Genomic DNA, 22,779 nt, shown 5'->3' on the forward strand with positions numbered 1-22,779 from the left:
GAATTTTGCATAATGTTTCAATAATGCTGCTTTGTCACCGGATTTATCAGAGTGATTAAAACTGTTCCAAATAGATCTGTGTGTGGCCCAACGTGTGGAAAACTTTGTGATGGTTTGGCCTACATAGTGTTCGTGACATATAGTGCACGTTGCAATGTATATTCCGTAATTTTGGCAAGTTAATTTTTGTTTTAATTAATGCTTTAGACATTTTTCCTTTTCTTGCACAGACGATAATGCAGAAAACAATACCAAAAATACAAATGGTTCACTAAGATACCACAGATGTTGCATAAGGCGGTTTATCATTGCTGCAATGAACTTTGAAAAAGATTCTGGAAGATCATTCTTTTTCTTAAGTTGAAGAAGAGTTTTAAGCAGATGGAGATCGTTATATGGAGCATCAAATGGAACAGGTGCTGTTATCCATGCAGGAACATAAAATAATATCAAAAGCAAGAAAAGAGATCTATGTTCGTTTGCTTCTTCCTCGGTAATTATATTGAGTTGAACAAACTGAAGAGAATGCATCATATCCCCATTCCCCATGACATGATAGCCCCTGTGATCAAAAGCATTGGTGCAGTGAGCCATGCACAATGGATGGCCAAATTACTGGGTGAGTTAAAGCTTGCTCTGTATTCTCTTCAGTTTGATGCTCCGTAGTATAACGATCTCCATCTGCTTAAAACTCTTCTTCAACTTAAGAAAAAGAATGATCTTCCAGAATCTTTTTCAAAGTTCATTGCAGCAATGAAAAACCGCCTTATGCAACATCTGTGGTATCTTAGTGAACCATTTGTATTTTTGGTATTGTTTTCTGCATTATCGTCTGTGCAAGAAAAGGAAAAATGTCGTAAAGCATTGCTAAAATATAAACTGGCTTCTGAATTATCGTTGAAAAACTTGGGAAAATTAGTCACACATGCAGAAATAACAATGTCAACCAACATGAATAACTTGCTTGGACCAGATTCTTGGCTCATTCCACACAGGAGCAAGTTAGATTGTGCTTTCATTGAAAAACATGCTAGAACATGGGACAAAAATGATTCCTATATAGCTGCTAAACATTCAATTGAGCATATGCAATGCATGTAGTCAATGACGCTGCAGAAAGGGCAATTTTATTAGCAAAGACATATCATAACAAATTAATCCAGAACAAAGCGCAGAAATTTGCACTTTTTCAAACAGTCCCAGAAGTAAGAAGATTGGTTCCGAACCTAAAGAAAGAAACTTTGCCAAATGCTGATCTTGCTTCCACTTCATCTGGACTGTAATTTAAGATTTCGTGACTTTGCTATAAATTTCTTTATTGTCTGTGCTGTATTATCCTTTCTTGTTTTGTTTTAATTAGTAAAAAAACATGCACATTTTTTTTTATTTAGCCTACATGGTACCATTCGTTGGCAAGCCTTAGCTTAGCAAGGGCAACATGATCATGAGAAGAGAACGAAATTACTATACATTAGGGTGGATCAAAAAAAATGAATTTTTGAGTTCAGCTTAGTGCATCTGCTAAAAGTTGCATTTTGGGCTATCTTTTGCATTGGTACTTGAAAAAACATTTTTTGATCCCGTTTGACCCCTATCCAAGAGCTGTCTAGTGGGCGCCGAACCAAAATTCCTTGAATTGGCTATAATTTTTTTTTTCTAGTGGGTGCAGGCTAGTGGTTTTGGTGTCTATCCCCACTAAATCAAGTCTTGGAAAGTCATTTCTGCAATCTAAAATCATCTATGGGTCAGCAAAATGACATCAGAGCCCCTTTTCAGCATAAATGCTTAAAAAAGATGGAAATTTATTGGGTTTTTTTAGAAAAAGGGCAAAGAAAAACAAATTCATAATGCTGCTAAAGGCATTTCTGTTAGTACACTGAAGCAAACATATAAAAGCAAACAATTACCATATGAAGTTTTGCAAAAATGCTGCCTTTTTAATTTGTACATCCAATTATCCATAGCATTACAGCAATTATCCATAGCACAAAATGCATGACAACGGGTTCAGGCAAAATCAGTCTGTTACTATTTTGTTGCTCAGTTCACCAACTTATGGCATGCATAACTTTTTTGTACATTTATCTTGTGCAGAACTTCCAGCCAGCATGGTTTGTTGCTTGTGTAGATCTTGTACAACTCTGCACATATGGCCTTTTTTTTTCTTCAGACTTGGTTACTTTATCGGATTGATAATTTGTTATCATTCCCAACGCTCGCTTATCTGCATCGTTTGTGACACGGAAGAAGCTGAGTTTCTGCTTGATAGAAGTAAAATTTTCATTTTGTTACAATAGCCTTGGAGGAAAGTGCAAAAAGTCTGGAGAGACCTCCAAGAGGAAAAATAAAGTAAATGAATCTGGACCAAACAAATCTTTTAAACTTTGCGTCTGTGGCTGTATAATAGGCTTAAGTAACTCTTTGGATTGGGAAGTTGTTCGAGTTCATTGATGGTTTAAACAATTTAGGATACTTGCCTGCGTTACGATCCATCATCAACATTAAATCATTGCTGGGTGACTCAACGGTCAAAGGAGCAGTGAACCATGGCTTAAAGTAGAAAATGCAAAGAAAGACTGTTAACTCTGTAATTCTTTGCAGCTGCTCATCCCTACAGGTTAAAGTAAGCTTGGATTGGCACAGTTATCTGCTCTTTTCTTTTTCTGCTTGACTTTAATGCTGATTTCGACTTCGAACCAGTACTAGTTAATACATTTCCAGTTTATTTTTAGTACAGTTATCACTTGTCAGTTGTTTAATAACCTTCATTTAAATAGCCTCTAATATTCATTTCGATACAGCAGTCAGATGCTTCAGATAAAGGGGTTACATGAGAAATCTGAGACTTATTTTTAATTGCAGAGGGGGGTTTTGCTAGATGGAAATACTTCAAAATGAAAGCTCCAGGTACCTACCGCTACCATCATGCTTAATGGATGACAAAAATAATATACACACTGAAGATAGCCTTGTTGAGAAACCAAAAGTCGAAGTCAGCACTAAAGTTAAGCAGAAAAAGAAAAGAGCAGAGAAAAAAGCAGATATCTGTGCCAATCCAAGCTTCTGTAATCTGTAGTGATGAGCAGCTGCAAAGAATAACAGAGTTAACAGTCTTTCTTTGCATTTTCTACTTTAAGCCATGGTTCACTGCTCCTTTGACCGTTGAGTCACCCAGCAATGGTTTAATGTTGATGATGGATCGTAACACAGGCAAGTATCCTAAATTGTTTAAACCATTGGCACAGTTGTTCTGGGCTAAGCTTGACAACCATCTTTGGTACCTGGCAGAGAGACTTGTACTCTTTAGCTTGTTTAGCCAAGAAGTTTCCATAACTGAAAAAAATCTGCTGCACAAATCATGGTTAAGTATCAATGGAGTCAGCATCAATGAACTCGAACAACTTCCCAATCCAATAAGTTACTTAAGCCTATTATACAGCCACTGACGCAAAGTTTAAAAGATTTGTTTGGTCCAGATTCATTTACTTTATTTTTCCTCTTGGAGGTCTCTCCAGACTTTTTGCACTTTCCTCCAAGGCTATTGTAACAAAATGAAAATTTTACTTTTATCAAGCAGAAACTCAGCTTCTTCCGTGTCACAAACGATGCAGATAAGCGAGTGTTGGGAATGATAACAAATTATCAATCCGGTAAAGTAACCAAGTCTGAAGAAAAAAAAAGGCCATATGTACAGAGTTGTACAAGATCTACACAAGCAACAAACCATGCTGGCTGGAAGTTCTGCACAAAATAAATGTACAAAAAAGTTATGCATGCCATAAGTTGGTGAACTGAGCAACAAAATAGTAACGGACTGATTTTGCCTGAACCCGTTGTCATGCATTTTGTGCTATGGATAATTGCTGTAATGCTATGGATAATTGGATGTACAAGTTAAAAAGGCAGCATTTTTCAAAACTTCATATGGTAATTGTTTGCTTTTATATGTTTGCTTCAGTGTACTAACAGAAATGCCTTTAGCAGCATTATGAATTTGTTTTTCTTTGCCCTTTTTCTGAAAAAACCAATAAATTTCAAACATTTTTAAGCATTTATGCTGAAAAAGGGCTCTGATGTCATTTTGCTAGCCCATAGATGATTTTAGATTGCAGAAATGACTTCCCAAAACTTGATTTAGTGGGGATAGACACCAAAACCACTAGCCTGCACCCACTAGAAAAAAAAATTATAGCCAATTTAAGGAATTTTGGTTCGGCGGCCACTAGACAGCTCTTGGATAGGGGTCAAACGGGATCAAAAAATGTTTTTTTAAGTACCAATGCAAAAGATAGCCCAAACTGCAACTTTTAGCAGATGCACTAAGCTGAACCCAAAAATTCATTTTTTTTGATCCACCCTACTATACATTAACAAGAATAAACTCACTTATTAACATGTAAAGTATAACACCAAACTACAGTAGAATTCGCCTATAACGGCACCTCTAGGGGATTGCAAAAACTGACGTTATAGCCGAATTGACGTTATAGACGAACTACCGCAAACTATTCCAAAACTGTTTTTTATTAAAGAAAGAGATGTATAATCCAGTCAGGTTTACTGTGTACCACCAAACTGACAAAAGTCACGCAGAAAATACAGTAAACAAAGAAATTGTTTTAAAAAAAATAACCTACAGCGAAAGGTAGGCTACAGGAAATTTGCGCAATACAGCTCGTTGCATACAGTAGTAGAGAAGTTCATTGTTTATTAGCACAAAAGGCATTGATCTTCAGCTGTTTCGGTTTTGACACGGATTTCTCTACCACATAGCGTTCAGCTTTTGCTAAATAATGTAGGATTTGCTCGCAATCGTCGTGACTTCGGAAGTATCGGTCTAGTTGTCTGATTGACTTCAGGCGGGAAAAAAAGTTAATTCAGTTAATTAGTTTATACAGTACTGCACGTACAACTGTTGCTTTGAGTTGTTTAAAGGTCAGCTGTAGAGCTGCTTTTTACACTTGATAGTTTTTCACGCGGAAAAAAAGTTAATTCAGTTAATTAAAGGCCCTGTTGCGAACGACGTAGCAAAATAAAGGGAAGACATTTTGCAAGCAGCAGCGCTAACTGGATTAAAAGACTGACCGTTCGTGGTGAAGGTGATGGCTTAAAGTGACGTTATAAATGAACAAAAGACGTCTGGGGACCAATAAAGGGTGCTGTTACATGCGAATTGGCGTTATAGGCGATGCTGTTGTAGCCGAACTACAATGTACGTAAAAGATAGGAATTCTGCCGGGACCAAGCGAAACGTGACGTAATAGGCGAATTGACGTTATAAACGAAGCCGTTATAGGCGAATTCTACTGTACTAATAAAAAAAATCTGCTAAAACCTATACAAAGTGTAAGGCAATACTATGTAATAGAGTAAAAATGCCCAAAAATACAGCAAAAGTCATTTTTTTGGCAATAACTTAATTTCTGTTTGTTTTAGAGAAAAATGTTCTTTTACAGCATATAGAAACATGATGATTACCTTTCAATAGAGCCTAAAATCAACTCTCTATCCTTACCGGTCAGTCAGATATAGCGATTTTGGCCAAATTTACTCCGAATTAGCCCGAAGTGCTCTGTGGCACCACTAAATTCGAATATTTTTCCCAACAAATTTTTGGGATAGTTTTTGGTCCTAAAAGGAACCCCAAAATGGGTTGAGACCTTGGTTATGAAAAAAAAGTTACAAAGTGGCACACCTTATTGTGCATAGTGGATCGCCCGAACGGATACGATAATAATGATGCACAATTACACATGCCTAATCTACAACTATTACTGTACTGCAAATATATTATACTTACAACTTTAAAGCAATGGATTACACCACTGCCCATTCTCGTATTATTATGATCACAATAAATTCAAATTTTTCTAGTACCGGTAGTCCGGTACTTGATTAGATTAAAGTTACTTGCTAAATTTTTGCTCTGCAATTACAAATGTAATTATTCAAAATTTTAAAATACTTAACAACGATTACAAAATTTCAAATAAATACAGTAGCAATGACATGATATAACATTGGGCTGGAATATACACTAAGCATGTAACTTGTGTTTTCATATTGATTTTGTGTATTTCAAATACCGTACTACAAAACTGATAAACCAAATATAAAAACTGTAACTGATGAAAATAGCAAAACAACCAGGCAAACATGAAGCTTCACACATTTAGTTAAAAACAGCATGATGAAGTGACAGATAAGCCAGCCCATATCAAGTAGGGCAAACGTTTATATATAAATTTAGAGCAAAAAGTAACCCCGAAAAGTTTTGTGCTACCTGGTATATACCATATGCATATATTTCTTGAAGCAAACAACAGCAAGTCAATACGGTAGCATATTGGTCAACTGCACACTTTGCCTTGGCAAAATCCAAGTCAAGAGAAAAGATAGCCTACTCAATTTAGGCCACATGAACGAGGAGTCACAACCTAAGTGCCAAATTAATCAATAAACCAATATGTTTTTTCATACAAAATACAAATAGTAAAAACAAAATTTTATTTGAACAATGTCAATGTAATTAATTAGAGTGGCATATAAAATATGCAATTGTGCATCTGTTGCATTCAACAAATATTAGGTTTCAAATGGCTTAGCTGAAAACGTGACATCTATCTGGCACTAAAGTGACTAAACCAGTGACATCATCAAGCTTACAAATTATAAATTCTAGCATGAATTTTGATCATAAATCACAAAGGTGTTGTAAAATATGAAACTGTCCAGTGGGCAAAAGCCAACTACGGTATTTTGTGAAAAGGGGAGTAGATGGAAAATACAAAAAATGATATGATTGATTCTTTAAACCATCAAGCCACAGAGTTGATCAAATGAAAATTCCCTAACATTCTATGCAGCTGTCAAAATTATAACAGCATTTTTCAAACATCTGCAGTTCTCTTTATTTCATCAGTTGTCTTGTAGAACTTATTTTGTGAAGATATAGACATTGGGCAACAGTGGTATATAATTTTCTGAATACAAACAGTCATTTTATACCAAGTACCGTAGTCTAAGAATTGACAAATCAAAGTGTGCCTCTTGTATGGCAGGTGGCTTCAACAACTGTTTTTCATCAGGTGTATAATAATAGAGACTCTGGCGGCAGCAGAATTACATCTACCCTAACAAGGATACATGTTCGAACAAGACATCATCACACTTCACACACTGCCATTCCAGGAATTCCACTTGCAGTTTCTGCTCTTGATCATTGGCTTGAGAAGTTTCTACAAACCAGGAGTAGAGATAATGCCATGTAGAAAAAAATAACCTGAATTCTGAAGTAATTGCTTCAGCTAAACATTTTTGATACTTATATGTATATTATATACTGTACGCAGAGATGGGCAAGATCACCAGTATTGGTGATCTTGAAGATCAAGATCACCAATAATAGGTGATCTTGAAGATCAAGATCACCAAACTATGTGATCTTGAAGATCAAGATCGTGATCTTGAAGATCAAGATCACTTTCAAGATCACTTTTGTGTACTTGAAAAAAAAATGAAGTTTTTGATCAATAATGTTGCAAAAAATAATTAACTTACTATAAGCAACCTGGGTAAAGGTATATAGTTGGTATTGCTAACTTTTACTCTTCACTACTCGATCGCTGGCCTTAGAATTGTAATAAGTTAGTGACTGTTGCTATTATAGGCCTATCAATTGTTGACGTAGTTTGCTTAGAATCGCAACGTCACCCCCAAGGCCGGGGTTAATTACAGTAGTTCTGAAAAAGTCGCAAAATTTGCAATTAGTTTTATACTTTTTATTTATAATAAATAAATAAAAATAAACTTTGAACTGCATCATTTTTTACCAAATTTTTGTCTGGTTCATGTGGGAGTTTTTATTCGTGTTACTAAGTAGTTTTAACTTTCACTGTATTATGTCAATGTTTATTGCACCATTTACCTATCTGGCAACTTTGATACTGTTGTCTGCTAGCCTATCAAAAAAGTTCAGAGGTTTGCGGTTCGACAAACCGCTCCATACTCAGACCCTAAACAAGTCTTGGTCTGGTTGATTTGTTGCAATAAACCACTTTACATGACCAAAGTCGGCTAGAATCCAGATTTTTTTAACACCGCCATTCTAGACTTTTGAAACATCTAAAATTGGGTCAATAAAAGCAAACATTTCTTTAAAATTCACATTAAATCATTTTTATTATAGCCTACGTCAACATAAAGTACACGGAAGTTGACTTCTTTATTATGACCAACACAGAAAACTTTTTCAATTTTGAAATGGCAACACTGACCAGATTAGATGGAGACTTTAAATCGTCTTTTGTTGGCCACATATCATATTAACAGTGGCTTAATGTTAGTAGTTGCCACTAACTACTTTTCACAGTACGAGTTCTAAAAAAATACCTCTATCTAGGAAGTAAAATTCAATTTTAAAGTGATCTTGATCTTATTGTTCTTCAAGATCAAGATCACAAAAAAAAAAGTGATCTTAGATCAAGATCAAGATCACCAAAAAAAAAGTGATCTTCAAGATCAAGATCACGCCCATCTCTGACTGTACGGTATGTCAATTTAGATGCTCACATATTGTCACTTCAACAATAAATGCAATTAAAACAATACAAATGTTGTCGCACATGAAATTGATTTACAATTATATTATACATACACAAAAACATACCCAGTTACAACTAGTGATTATGAATATTGAATATACTATGCCTGACTACAACATAGGTGATGTTTAACAGTGTCATGTGCTGCATCACTATCATACAGAATGTTGACAGCACATGTTTTATGAGAGAAAAAAGCAGAGCCATACAGTATTCAGCACGGCATGAAATTAAGCTTATCAACTGGGTGACGTTCACCATGGATTTGATAAGTGGAAACTAATGCGAAGAAAATATGTCGTTGAACATCACTGAAGAAAGAAAACATCAAGCCTAAATAATCACAGTAGGCTATGCCACTGCTGGTACTGATACAGTTAGGTTTTAAACAAACCTAACGATTATAAATTTGGATAATAAATAAGTAAATATAGTTTAACAAGAAAAACAATCATCACATTTATCTCTCAATGCGAAAAATGACAGTCCATGTGACAATAATGTGTCTTTATTCATTATATAATGAGTTTATTATTCCAAATTTGGTTGCATTATAAGTTTAAGTATATTATATACTTGAGGTTGAATAGGAGAAAACGTCATGAATATTGGTGATCTATCAACAAGTGCATTTGATCTCTAAAACCAGTGGATGGGCAAACTAATATGACATTTAGTCATTTTGCTTCAATGCATTTAGCTTATCAGTGTTTATTGTTCACAATTAAATGCAGAAAAATTAAAGCACAAAACTTGGTTATTAAGTTAACGATAAAATATATAAGTAAAACACAATAATTAAAAAAAATTATTTACAATTAGACTTCAAACATTAAAGTGATATATATAATACACTACATAATTATACTGGTACCCATCCAGAATACAAATTAAAAGGTAGGTTTTTTAAATGTTAAAGGACTGGATAAGCAATTAAATTACAAAAGTAATATAATATCAAATATAACGCTTGAATGAAGGTTTTTGTAATTTAGTATGATGCAAGTTTTTTTATATGTTTGTGCATGAAATAAACATCATCTTGTAATTAAGCAAATTTTAACATTAATTTTAACAACAATTAAGAGGAAACAGGCTATATTTTCAATGCCTTTCGCAAAGAGTGTTGCTGGGGTAAGGAATTTCACTTTTATTACACAAAACTTCAAAGCCATTAAACTCAAAAACTTATAATCTGGAAAATTTTGAAGTCTTGGTTAGAGAGCCAAGAATTTTTTATCTGACAACACTGCCATTAAGCAAAGCTTTTTGACCATACAGCATAGCGAAAGGCACCATAAATTTAGCTACTTCCTTAAACGTACAGCCTACATAATATCAACATCAATTCTTCTTCTTGGTCACTTTCCTAGCCGATTGCCTTCTACACGCCATATTATTCAAGCTTTCCCCTAGAAAATATATGAGCCATAATAACACAACTTCCATCATCAAAAACATACCAAGGTATACACCCTTCAGTTTAGCAAAGACCGGGTAAACCCAAATGCCGCTTTGCCTGTAAATAAAAAAAATCCATGCAATATAGCCTAAACCAGTTAATGAACAAACAAATAAACCAAGACCACGTCTTGGATATCGATCATCACATGCTACTTCAAGTACTGTTATTATGATGACAGAATGCAACAAATGATTTGTCCACCAAGGAAAATAAGAATCAAAAGATTCTGGATAAATTAGCTCTCTATCAATGATGTACAGTGTCCAAAAACTAACAAAAACAATTAAACAAATTGGTAAGGAAATAGATGCAAAAAACAATTGTTTAACTTGCTTGATTTTAGCAGAGGTATTTATGAACTTAAGATATTCTGCAATGTCACATAAAACACACAATGTGAAGCATATCAACTGAGAATTCAAGTTGATGTATGTTAAAAATTTCCAATTTCCTCCATAGCTAACTTCCAAGAATGGTTCAATTTTTGTGTGAAATGTATATAGTGCAAAAATCGACTCTAACAAAGCAAGCATGTGAAAAATTCCAATTTCTACTGTTGGCATTGTTTGGATTGGGGTTGACTGCACAATATGATACAAATTACAAAGTAAAATATTCAAAGCAATAGTTTCCAGAGTACACCGCTAAATAGAAACTGTATCTAGAAGTTTACAAATACAAACTAGAAAAAATGTTTAGGCCAGCAAAATCTGAAGTGAAAACTGAAATAATGAAAGAAATGGCTAAAAGGTTGCCATATTTTATTTGAAATTACCAACCAAAATGCGATAAAAACTAGTCAAAAAGAAACCCAATCACCACAAGAGATGAAAAAAACAATAGTAGTTCAAAAAAATGAAAAATTTGCACAAAATATAATCAATATAAAAAAGGCAAAAATGGAACCAAATCAAACAAAAATAACCGCCACTGCAAAATTTTCCCGTTAGTCTAAAACAAAATTAGTCCAATTCTGCAGAAAAACTGCAAAACTGGCAACTCTGTCGCTAACGCTATGTTCATCAGAGCGGTAAGAATTTATGTTGCCAGATGGCCACAAATATTTTTTTACAAAAACATTGTAGTTCAAAAATTATTCAACTCTTGACCTAAACATATTTTTTCCGACGCAGCTAAAACATCTCAAGCTCAAAGTGATAAAATTTATGTATTATGCACATGCAACAAAGCTGAGTTTTATTATTTACTCACTGTGTAATCCAATCATACACCACTGAACTTTAAAAAAGCACGGCTTTTATCACCAATAATGTCATACCATAGGAGCAGATAACTCAATTACAGTAGAATTATAGTGACACCTGAAGGGACCACGGAAAAAGTGTCACCATAACCGAAGTGTCATTATAGCCGAATTGTACTCAACTGTTGCGTATGCAAACGGACTTTGCAACAGCCAACAGGTGTCACTATATGCGAAGTGTCACTATAGCCAAAGTCACTATAAGCGAATTCTACTGTATGAATAAAATTGTATGAAGCTGTTCACCAGGCATATAAGAAGAGACTCTTTTGATGTAAACTAAGCTACACTATCATCTCGGACTATCACGAGGTGTTTCACGCGATAATCCGCATTTATTCTGCGGTTGCATTGTGAATGTTATTAGCTATTCAATAGCGTTGACTAGGGACAGTGGAATAACGGAACGACTTGCTTCATTGATTTTTCTTGCGACATGGACAGCTGGAGGGTCACTGCGAAATTTAAAAATTGACAGAACTGCAAAAAGTCTTGTTTGCTTTTATGTAAATTCATTTTTTACAAATGAAATGCTATATTTTGCGCGAGGTTTAGGATGCCAGAACATCGACAGAACCTTGCTACACCAGTGTGAGGTTAACTACTGTTACCACCATAGCGTGAAATCTATTGCTATATTATTATGACTAGTATAGCCTTACATAAGCATGATATCACATATTTTCATACATTTATTTTGGCAATACACATTTTATGCACACGCAGCCAGATCACATACGCTGCACCTGGATATTCGACATATCGTGGTAGACCTCAAGCTGTAGTTGCACCAAGTTTTCTCATAACACTTTGACCCTCCAGTTGTCCACCTTCTTTTTGAGTGAGCAATCCCCTACTTCCACCATCCCTAGCGTTGACAAGGGGGTCCAGGGGGTACTTGCGATAGCGAATCACACGAAGCAAAGCTAGTTAGGCTATATCAAATATAGTTACTCTTCATCTCAAGACTTTGACTGCCTGTTTTACTCTTGTTGGTGTCTTCAGGTGGTTTTCATTTAAATGGACTACCGTAGATGGAGATTCTGTTTGAATTAGAAGTATTCTGAAGATCACAACTGGGCTATTACGTCTAAACTCTGGTGATTGGTGTTTAGCTGTTTATCAGGTTGTTAATATTTGTTCTCTACAGTTATTAGTATCAAATTGCCCTGTTTTTGTATGCTTCACATAAAAATTGTTGCAATTCGGTGGTGGTTTCCACGTTTTTCCTCGTTATTTCAGGAAAACTTTCGCAAGTGCTGTAGCCTATTATAGCACACAATCACTAATTATTGGTGGTTGGTCAATTCTTGGTCGTTGCTCGTTGGTTTGAATCTTCATCCTCGGCTTACTCAGTCTGAGAATGCAGATTCAAACCAACAGTAGTTGTTTTTCAATCTCAGTGGCGAACTCTTTTTATTCAATGAAGTAGTGTGCCTGCCTCTGCACACTAGTGTGTATGAATGTGTAGTTAGATTTACTGTGATGGGGTGGTGGCTGACTAGATGACTGCTTATGGTCTTTCGCTACCATCCTGATTGCGCCATAATCTAACCAACAGTTGTACAATGCATTGTTTTGACAATTACATTTTACTCTGATTATTTGTTAATATATGGCGCTGTTAAAACAAAATAAATTGACTTGACTTGACTTGACTTGACTTGACTTGCCTGTTGTAAGTACCTGTAAACTTTTTCGAAAAGTACTTTCGAGGCGAGGTAGGATTGGATTTACATTTTAAAAAAATCATCACCACAGTTTTCAGAATATTTTCTTGTATCCATACATAAAGGCTAAATTTGAATTCGAAATTAACGCTCCCCACTACGGTACTTTTAAGCAATTTGGCTTGCTTTTTTTTGAACTATCGTTGTGCTTTTTTGTAACTCTTTTTTTAACGACCTCACGACCTAATCGTCATTTTTGTAGGCAATTTACCAGTAGACCGCATGGTCATCTGGTTATCTTCCTGTCACTATCGGGACTTTGCATTGTGTATATAACTTGCATATTTCAAACATGTAATATTTTCTTGTTTCTGACAAATAAACTACTGATTGGTTGATAATATTTTATGAATTATTTGGCACACTTTTTTCTACTTCGACCTGGCAACCTTGTTTTGTTGTTATTATTGATTGCTGAATGCCGATTGCCGATCTCGATTTTGCTGTTGGGTTTGGTTCCATCTCGCTGAAGTGTCTTACTGTTGCTTTAATTTCTACCCCACTAGCTTCGGCTTCCTCAATGTTTTCATCAACACTGGTATATCGTTTTATGCACATGATAGCTTCTTTATTCTTCAGTTTGGCAGCATATGTTCAGGTAAAGGAATTTTCAGAAGTATCTCATCATTGTTGAATAAATGTTGATTCTTTTGTATGAAACTTGTTATGTTCAATATTCAAGGGTTATGATTAAAAGCCAGGCCAGAGTAACTTTGTTTCATTGCTGCTTCACAATATATTTCATTTGGTGCTTTATAAATAAGACGCTTAAGAGTGACACAGTCTTCAGTTCGTTCCTCCTTGCCCTGCCCATTATGCAGGCTGGAGAGTGAAGCCAAGCCTCACTTGTTTCTTGTTAAACCTTATGTCCAATCTGTTCTAAAGGTGGAGCTAGAAGACTTCTTGTGGGAATAATGTCTCCACAAAATTCAATGTACATAGATTTTTCAATTTTTTTTTTTTTTTCGGATTTTACGGTAACAATTGTAGCCTGCCAGTACCATTGTTACCAACCAAAATGTGCAATTGCTTGAATACATTTGATCTGAGTCTCAAACAACAATTGATATTCTCAAATTGATATTCTCATCTCAAATTCTCAGCAATTTATTTTCCACGATAAAGACTTTGCAATCTGCATTTAAATAGTCTGATCCTCTTATTGAAGTCAGGGATATCTAAAGAAGGGGATACGAAGGCTCAGAGCGATTGCTGATTCTCATGACACTAGAAGGGCGGTAGTTGGTACCGCGTTAAACATGCGTTTTTTTTTAAATTGCAGAAAGTTTTGTAGTGCAGCTGGTACACACCAGCTGGTACAGTGCAGCTGGTTACACCAGACAGTTTGCAAGAGTTATGTAGAACATATCTAAAGAATACTTGTTTGAAAAGACAGTTGAAAGGTTACCAGTTAGCTGTTTTTTTGACAAAACCTTTGCAGTTGGCTAAGTGTAAAGCAAGTATACAGGTAGTTGAATTACAGCTACCGCAAAATGACTTCGGATCTTTTGGCGTACAGCAAAATTTATGCCAGTTTGTAGCTGTGCGTTTTACATCAGAAGATTTTAATATTGACAAAATATTAAGAATGGTCGATTGTTTTTATTGAAAGGTTTCATTGTATAGTGTATACAAAATGTTAGTTTTTCTTGAAAATTTAGAAAAGTCCAAAGTCATTTTGCGGTAGCTGTAACATTAGGGTGTAACACTTTACACACTTTTTTTACAAATTGTTGCTGGCTAGTTATTGTGGTTTGCAAAATGACCTAACTTGATCAAGGGGGAAAACATTTTTGAAAAAAAAAATCGTTTAAGCAGGCCACGCTCCCCATTTTTGTGGCAAAACCCCAATAACCCCACTATTTGCTATATCTCATCCCGCGATGAAGGTAGAGAGCTAATTTTGCCACCAAAAGATGCAGAATATGAAAGTTTATATCCAACTTATGAATGTACCATAGCCCTAAACCCTTTAGTTTTTTCTATAATTGAGAATAACTGTTTTTGACAGTAAAATTGCATCTTTCGTAACCAAATGCTTGTTTTTCAGATCATGGCTCAGACGAATGTCATTAAGCCATTACAGATAGTCTTTATTCAAACTCACATCTGTGTAACTAGTACAGTCATTGAACAGAAGACAGTTTGTTGTTCTCAAACTTTTTCACAGAATTGAATCAGTATAATTTTACAAGTTTCCTTCACCAATTATACAGCACTGTGCACTGGTATACAAAATTTTATGATGTTTATCTCAAAATTGATTACATAGATGTAAGAAGTCGAATAATGAATTTTCCTCAGGTCACCAAAATAATGCTTTTAAGCTGATTAAGTAATTACATCAGGTTTTAAAACTGCTGGTTTTAAATATCACATCAAAATATACTCAGCAATATGTCTGTGATAAAAGCTCTTTCAACATTACTTAAATGTAGGCTATATCCTTTATTTACAGGTTAGAGGTTATAATAAAAAGCTATTACACAATAAATGTCACGTCAGAGTATTCTGAGCAATGTATCAGTAATGCAAAAGTTACAAAATTATGCTGTTTGCCAACACTACATCATGTAATTAGGATATTTTCGGAGGCAGCATGAGTTGAAACTTGGAAAAGGTCCCAATTTTAAGCCTACTGTCTCTGATGTTGCAAGTCCTGTAGAAGACATTTGCCAAACTTGGGTTTTCCCAAACTTAGGAAGTGTCTTGTTAACATCTCAAAGAATTAAAGAAAAGATCAAAAGCAGTTTAAATCTTATTTCTAGTTTGAAGGCACAACCAAGGAAGAGACTCGCATCTCCAAGCTACTTGCAAAAAATTGCCAGTTTTGAAATATAATGTATATAATGAGCTATTTGACATTTGCTCGTGTAAAGGCAAGTTTGCATTTGACAGTACCATCAATGAAAAAGATATCCCCTGCACACTGCACAGACCATTGGAGAACAAAGGTTATTTGCTCTTGTCCAATGTCTTCAAGAGTTCATTCAAAAGAGCTAAAATTTCTTTTAGATCAGCACTCAGAACGTAACATGGTGATTGGTGGTGTTGATGTGGCTGTCAGTCGCAAAAATTTGAAGCAAATGCAAGACAGAACTTGCCATAAACATGCTAGTGATGAGTTTGATCTTACTAGTAACAATATAATAATGAATTAGAGACATCTTCTGAAGAGGAAATGCCCAAGTCATCATCTAGTGAATTGAGTGTATGAGTGGCAGTGAAGAGGAAATTGCTTCAACATCATCAACTTCAACAAAAAAGAGGAGCTTCATGAAAGCATGTAATGCTTCTGAGCCAGCAAAGAAATGCTCCATTGACCACAGTGAGAAATAGCTGAACCCAAAGACAGCTGCGCTGGGAGCACTGCATGCCAACATTGATGTATCTAGGATTTCAACAGCAAAAAAAGCTGACACCAAAGCTCTGTTGTGGTCAAACCGTCCGCTGGTGGCATTTATGGATGCAACTTCTGCATTTTCACCATGTCTGACAGCAGGGAGTAAGGATGATTGGGAAGTGTTTCGAAACAACAATACTTCTTGTGAGCGATTGATAGGCCACGTGAAGGAAACAATTAATAGCAAAAAGATCCGTGACACAAGTGATGTTGACATAAAGACAAAGAGTTACATTAACAATGCATACTATTCGCAATGAGAAATTAACAGGACAATGTACTTTGTCTAGCATGTATTGTGTATAGTTTTGTGTTGATTGTTTCATGCCTCATTATTGAATAAAACATCACTGTTCTTATATTATACAGCTTACAAGTTTGATTTAAAGGTTATGTTTAATGACTGAATGACAATCGTGCAAGCCAAGATCTGAAATACAAGCATTTTGTTTCAAAAATGACAGATTTTACTCTTAAAACAGTTTTTCTCAATTATAGAAAGAAGTAAAGGTTTTAGGGCTATAGCATGTTCATAAGTCGGATAGAAACTTTGGTATTCTGCATCTTTTGGTGGCAAAAGCAGCTCTTTATCTCCACCAGGATACGAGATATAGCTAATTGGGGGGTAATGGGAATTTTGCGACAAAAACGGGGAGCGTGGCCTGCTTAAACAATATTTTTTTTCCAAAATTTTTTTTCCATTGATCAAGTTAGGTCATTTCGCAAACCACAATAACTAGCCAACAAGTAAGTTGGTCGGAGTGTTACACCCTACTGTAACAAGTGATTATGAGCATTCATTGAATATCCATACCTGGTTGTAATAATGCAATGCAGGTTGTCATAACAAAGTTCATTAAATTAATATATGTGCCAATTGTCATTTTACTATAAACAGAGATTATTTAAGATAAATAGAAGCCCTTCTATTGTCACACGTAATAAAAGTCTTCGTATCCCCTTCTCTAGATATCCCTGATTGAAGTGCAATAATAATCAATCAAATCATGTATGATATGATATATGTTAGTTTTTTTCAGACGAATGATCCTGACCCCGAGCTGTGGATTGTGAGTACACTTTATGCTTAAAATATTTTTAAAAATATATGCGTTTTTCTTGAGCATTGCCCCACTTATGTGGAAAAGTTTAGAACTTTGATTTTTTTCACTCGCGTTTTCATGGACTTTGTTTGGATGCACTTTTACATCATTTAAATCTGGGTGAAAGTTCCTAAAAAATATTGATTTGGTTAGTGTCTTGGTCACTTTCCATTCACATTCAGAGGCATGCTATATAACAAAGATGCTGGTTTGAAACTTCTACAGAGCAAATGGCTGTGTCTTGTGCTCTTGTGCAAGAATCATGCATCTTAATTGTGTGTGTGTCTCAATTATAAAACTTGCTGCATTCTTTTGTTTGGATTCGACACAGACTTGCAAAATTTTTCGATGTGAATATTAGTTTGTTATTTGAGAAAGTTAATTTGTTAAATCTGACAACTGATTTTAATTCAATTGGTTTGACAAATTTTTTTATGAAGTTTTAAAAGTTGAATCATGGCTACCTAAAAATACGGCCTGATTTGTCACATTTTGCAGAAATTTCCAGATTTTGCTAAGTTTGGGCAAATGTTTAAATAAATTTTTCTAAAAATTATATTTTTACGCTTTTGTTACTGTTTTCCCCAGATGACACAATAGGTTTCAACATCATCAGATGTTGAAAAACAAAGAAAATTTGATTTTGAAGATTTTAGTCAGACTGTTAATTTTTCAATAACAGTCTGATTCAGTGTTTTTCAACTTATTTTTTCTCATTTGCTACTGCTTCCCCAAGGCAACAAAAAGCTTTTATATCATAAGGAGACAGCAAAAGATAAAAAATCTCAGAAAATATCAGTCAAACACTAGTGGTAGCTGCAATTAAAATCTGCGAAATGTGACAAATCAGGCCGCATCTCCAGGTGGCCATGGTTGAATTATTGAATACTAAGGTTAGTTCTCCGGAAATGCTTTAATATAAGCATTTTTGTAATGCTTTATAAGTTTTAAATTGGTAGATGTATAATATTGTATTCTTTAGAGGTAAAATGCAGCAATTGCTAATTATACAGTGCTAAATGCAGCAGCAGCCGAAAATATCTACATCGAATTTGGACATGGAAAACTAAGGTTTCATGTTATATAGCAATTATATCAAGCACAAAATTATTCATAATAGAGTTTATCAATCATTACACCTTTGGCAGCAGAACTTTTCCGTGTAGTTTTTGTTGTAAATATATTTATATCTTTTCGGTTGCACAATTAGTATAATTGATGGCAATTTTTATTTTGTCTGTATAAATGATATTTTGTTTCAGATCATTTACTTAGTTCCAGTTCTCATTGCATTTACAACAGCTTTAAAGCCTAATCTTACTGGTAAGATTATTTTTATATCCTCAATATTATTTTTGATGTGGTTTCATAATCATATATAATGGTACAAAGGACTTTAGCTTTTTTTGTGTGTGAAACTTCTTTCATGCACAGCTCTAGCAATTTGTTCTTAATTTTGTTTGGTCTGTCATGGTATTTTACAGTTTTGGTATAATCTTAAAATCTAGTTCCGCAATAATCCTATAAAGATAAGACAAATAATCATATTTTTAATAGATTCAAAATCTAGATCAATGGTTTTTAATTATATAGCACATATAACTTATTTTGCAGAACTTTCTCTTATGAAACTTGTGAACAAAGTTCTCATTATTATTTATTGTTCCTTTGCTGCATGCATTCTGGCAACAAAATATGATTTCGAGCACAACTTCTCATCTTGGATTATACATGAGGAACCTGGAAGGTACCTATTACCCAGTGATCAAGATTTAATCGTTTATTGATTTTAAAGGGTGCTCTAATTTTACTATATCATGTTCAAAATAACTCCAATTAGAAGTAGATTAGCAGTATGCCCAACTAACTTTTCAAGATGCCCTAACTTTCATTATCATTATGTTTTTTCTATTGAATTAGTGTCGTAGTTTAGTTTGGTTAAATTTTGAACAGTTCACTTTTGAAGCATTTATATTGCTGTGTTGCAGTATCAAAACTTCATTCATTTTTTGGAAGGTGAAGTCCTACATTATTGCGTAACGTTTCAAGATCATGTATTAACAAAAACTTTTTGTGTCAACAGAGAGTTTGCTGGGGTCCTACTTGTTGCACTTTGGACTGCAGTGATGCAGGGTCCTGCCAGGTACAATGGGAATTACACATTTTATTTTGTAGTTACAAAAAAGCCATTATCATCTGAACAATATCAACACAGATATTTTTTTATTTAATCCTCTATTGATACTTTTTTCTATATATTGCGTTGTTAAGAGAATCGTATGTACAATTGTACATTGTACAATATTGGCTTCCAACCGATGAAAACTTTTAATCTATGTGAAAGTAAAATATTCCATAGATTAAAAAGTTATAATTTTTGCCTATTACACAAGTTTATTTTTACATTATATGTTTTTGTCCTAAAATGCCTAGATTGATTGACATGGACAGTGTTTTAAATGTTACATTTTTCACGTTTAAGCAAATTTTTTGAGAATTTTTCTATTTATAGTAATATAATTTTATTTTGATAGAATTTTTACGAGAACTACCTTCGCCGTGGCTGCCGTTGTAATTTCCTTTCCAGCCGGGCTATGGATGTACGTTTATTTTAACGAATCTTTCCGAACGTTATGGCCGGCGCACTGCCAATCTACCCTCTATCCAGACACCTGACAGTTAGAAACTAGCGAAACCTACTTTCTGCATCTCTTGCTTGCGTTCACCCCAACTTGAATCAGTGGCGTGTATGACAAGAGGCAAAGAATAACAACCCCAGCAACTCTATGTATGCAGACAATGTCCCCTGATTTTGCATCAAGAGGCATCTTTTGTATTGATCATTAATTTAATTTTTTTGCATTTGTTTCATTTTTTCACGTTTTGTCATGCTGCGTTAATCGTAGTTTTATTTTCCAATCTTGAACTGATGTATTGTTATAATAAAAGTTTAAAGAAAACTCTTCGTACCGGCTTTCATTGTATTGATTTTAAAACGTTTTCCTTAGCAGCTGACTCGATGACTAATATAGCCTTTCGCTGCTTCTTATCTGTTGTGAAATCTAGATTGTTATGGTACTATTTTATACGCATTTGTTTGTTTGTTTATCTTTATTTATTGTTTATATTTGTATTGTATGTATACTGTATAGCCTACTATTCTTGCAACAGACGAAATAAAAGGTTTCTCTCTCCTTAAATTTTAATTTGTTCCGTTGTTTAAGATGAAACAAACTTGCGAACCAACAAGCCTGAAGTCTACTCTGCTTTTTCATTTATTGTTTGGTGGAAGATGTAATTGTTCCCAATCCAATTACCAATCCGCTGAACCACAATGTCTTGATATCGTCGATTTCGTTTGTACGCACTTACAGATCTTGTCGATGAGATCGAGTGTTTGCCGCTGTCACTGCAAATGTGTGCTTTCAAATGTGAGATTAAAAAGGTACTTGGTAGAATCAAACGAAATGATCACGCAACGATGTAGTGCAGGGGTGTCAAACTCAAATGCACCCCGGGCCAAAATTAAAAAATCAGTACAAGTCGCGGGCATGACTAGTTCAATATTTATTGCAAAATACATTTCAAGGAACTTCCGACTTTGCAACAATAGGTGGTTTTTGCCAGCGATTTGAGCAGGATCGACTTTTTTGCTGGCAAAATTTCAAAATGCACCAAATTTCCCAATTCTTTATTGCAGATGTAGCATCCTGTCCATCTCAGCGTGTAAGTTGTGGAGGCCCATGATGCGCAAAATGGAAGTTTGCGCTAGGCCAGGGGTCGGGAATCTTTTTAAGTAAGAGGGCCATGAAAGCAAAAGCACTTAATACAATTATCATGTTGTGGCAGCTAGTGTGTTGTAAAAGTGGGGCCACGTGTTTACTGAAGATGAGAAAGACAACGGAGTCTGGGAAGCCTTCCACAGAAAACTTTGAAAAATTACGTTTAATTTGGTGCATTTTGACCTTATATTCGTCTCTGCGATGAAAAGTTAAACTAAAACTTTCTGTGACCAGATGCTGTCACGAAAAAAGCCATATATGCCTCGATCACGAGCCATGAGTTCCCGACTCCTGCGCTATGCTATTCAAATACTGATCTTATAAAAACAAAATACTTGAACCAGCCGTTTAAAGAACAATTAAATCGGATCGTGACTGAGTTGTTGAGATAATTTTTTTTTTCAATTTTCAATCAGTCATTTTATTTTTCAATTTAATCATAGAAATCGATAGTTTTTGTCACTCATTTATTAATGTTTTGACCTGACAAATTTAGTTAAAATAATGCACCAGGCTTTACTATTAAGCTTCTTTTTACTGGAAAAGGTTGCATCAATTTCAATTCAAGTCCGCCTCGTTAGCTCAGTGGTTACTCGCCCGGCTCAAGATCACGCGTCGCTGGTTCGACTCTCGGGGTGTGCGCTTGAGCAACGCATTTCAGGACTGCTCTCCATTCAGCGGCACCTAGTGAATGGAATAATTCCCTAGCAACAACACTATCGAAAACTTCACTCTGCCCATCTTGATAACCGACCCTGCGTCAAGACTCAAGAGGTATGCGAAACTACCAGGAATAACCAATCAAGGCTTTGTCAGTCCGAGAATAAAGATTCAAAACCAACCAATCATTAATATTGTTACATAACTAATAAACCTACTTGAGCTTTCTATGTTACTTTATAGCACCGTTTCAAATCACAGTAATCTCAACGAAACTCAATTTTTTAGGTGCATTTTTTGTAAGCAGAAAAGTTTCATAATCATGTCTTAAAAGTTAAACAAATATTCGTGATGAATTTAGGAAATGCATCTACAAATATTGATCGGCCTACGTGCTTGAAAACCTGTTAGGCTATTTAATAGATCATAGCCTATATATATGTAGACCTATAAAGATAAAATTTACATGTGTTTCATAACTTTATTGCCTTAACTAATTCATACCTATGTTACATAACTTTTGTAAGGTTCCCATATGTTACATAACTTAACAGTCATAACTATTATTTAACTAGCCTATAATAGCTTACATAACATTTGTAAAGTTCACTTGTGTTACATAACTTGACTACTTTTACGACTTGTCACGTTAAAAAAGGAAAATGGGGAGAGAACTGCTTGTAGGCTACATTTGATTACAATAAAACGTTTTAAAGTTCCGATAGATCTACCGGTAAGTAGGCTAGCTAAACTAACATCTGTAGGCAAA

General features: G+C 34.8%; 2 protein-coding genes across 3 annotated transcripts; one reads left to right on the forward strand and one right to left on the reverse strand.

The window, feature by feature from the left end:
- Positions 1-5,931: 5,931 nt before the first annotated feature.
- LOC145772744 (androgen-induced gene 1 protein-like) lies at positions 5,932-10,737 on the reverse strand. The gene has a single exon (XM_082584621.1). It carries the CDS (start codon positions 10,629-10,631, stop codon positions 9,948-9,950), a length of 684 nt encoding a protein of 227 aa, XP_082440747.1. The 5' UTR covers positions 10,632-10,737; the 3' UTR covers positions 5,932-9,947.
- Positions 10,738-13,517: 2,780 nt separating this feature from the next.
- LOC145772627 (transmembrane protein 220-like) lies at positions 13,518-20,768 on the forward strand. 2 transcript variants are annotated; one of them, XM_082584493.1, is made up of 6 exons: positions 13,518-13,660; positions 17,506-17,535; positions 18,831-18,891; positions 19,183-19,315; positions 19,652-19,711; positions 20,103-20,768. In XM_082584493.1, the coding sequence occupies exons 1-6, from the start codon at positions 13,583-13,585 to the stop codon at positions 20,242-20,244; spliced, it is 504 nt and encodes a 167-aa protein (XP_082440619.1). In that variant the 5' UTR covers positions 13,518-13,582; the 3' UTR covers positions 20,245-20,768. The 2 variants fall into 2 exon arrangements, with proteins under 2 accessions (XP_082440619.1, XP_082440620.1); XM_082584494.1 differs by having other exon boundaries at positions 13,528-13,660; positions 17,496-17,535.
- The last annotated feature ends 2,011 nt before the right edge of the window (positions 20,769-22,779 follow it).

This window comes from Aplidium turbinatum, chromosome 6 (genome assembly GCF_918807975.1).
Source record: "Aplidium turbinatum chromosome 6, kaAplTurb1.1, whole genome shotgun sequence".
Classification (NCBI taxonomy): domain Eukaryota; kingdom Metazoa; phylum Chordata; class Ascidiacea; order Aplousobranchia; family Polyclinidae; genus Aplidium; species Aplidium turbinatum.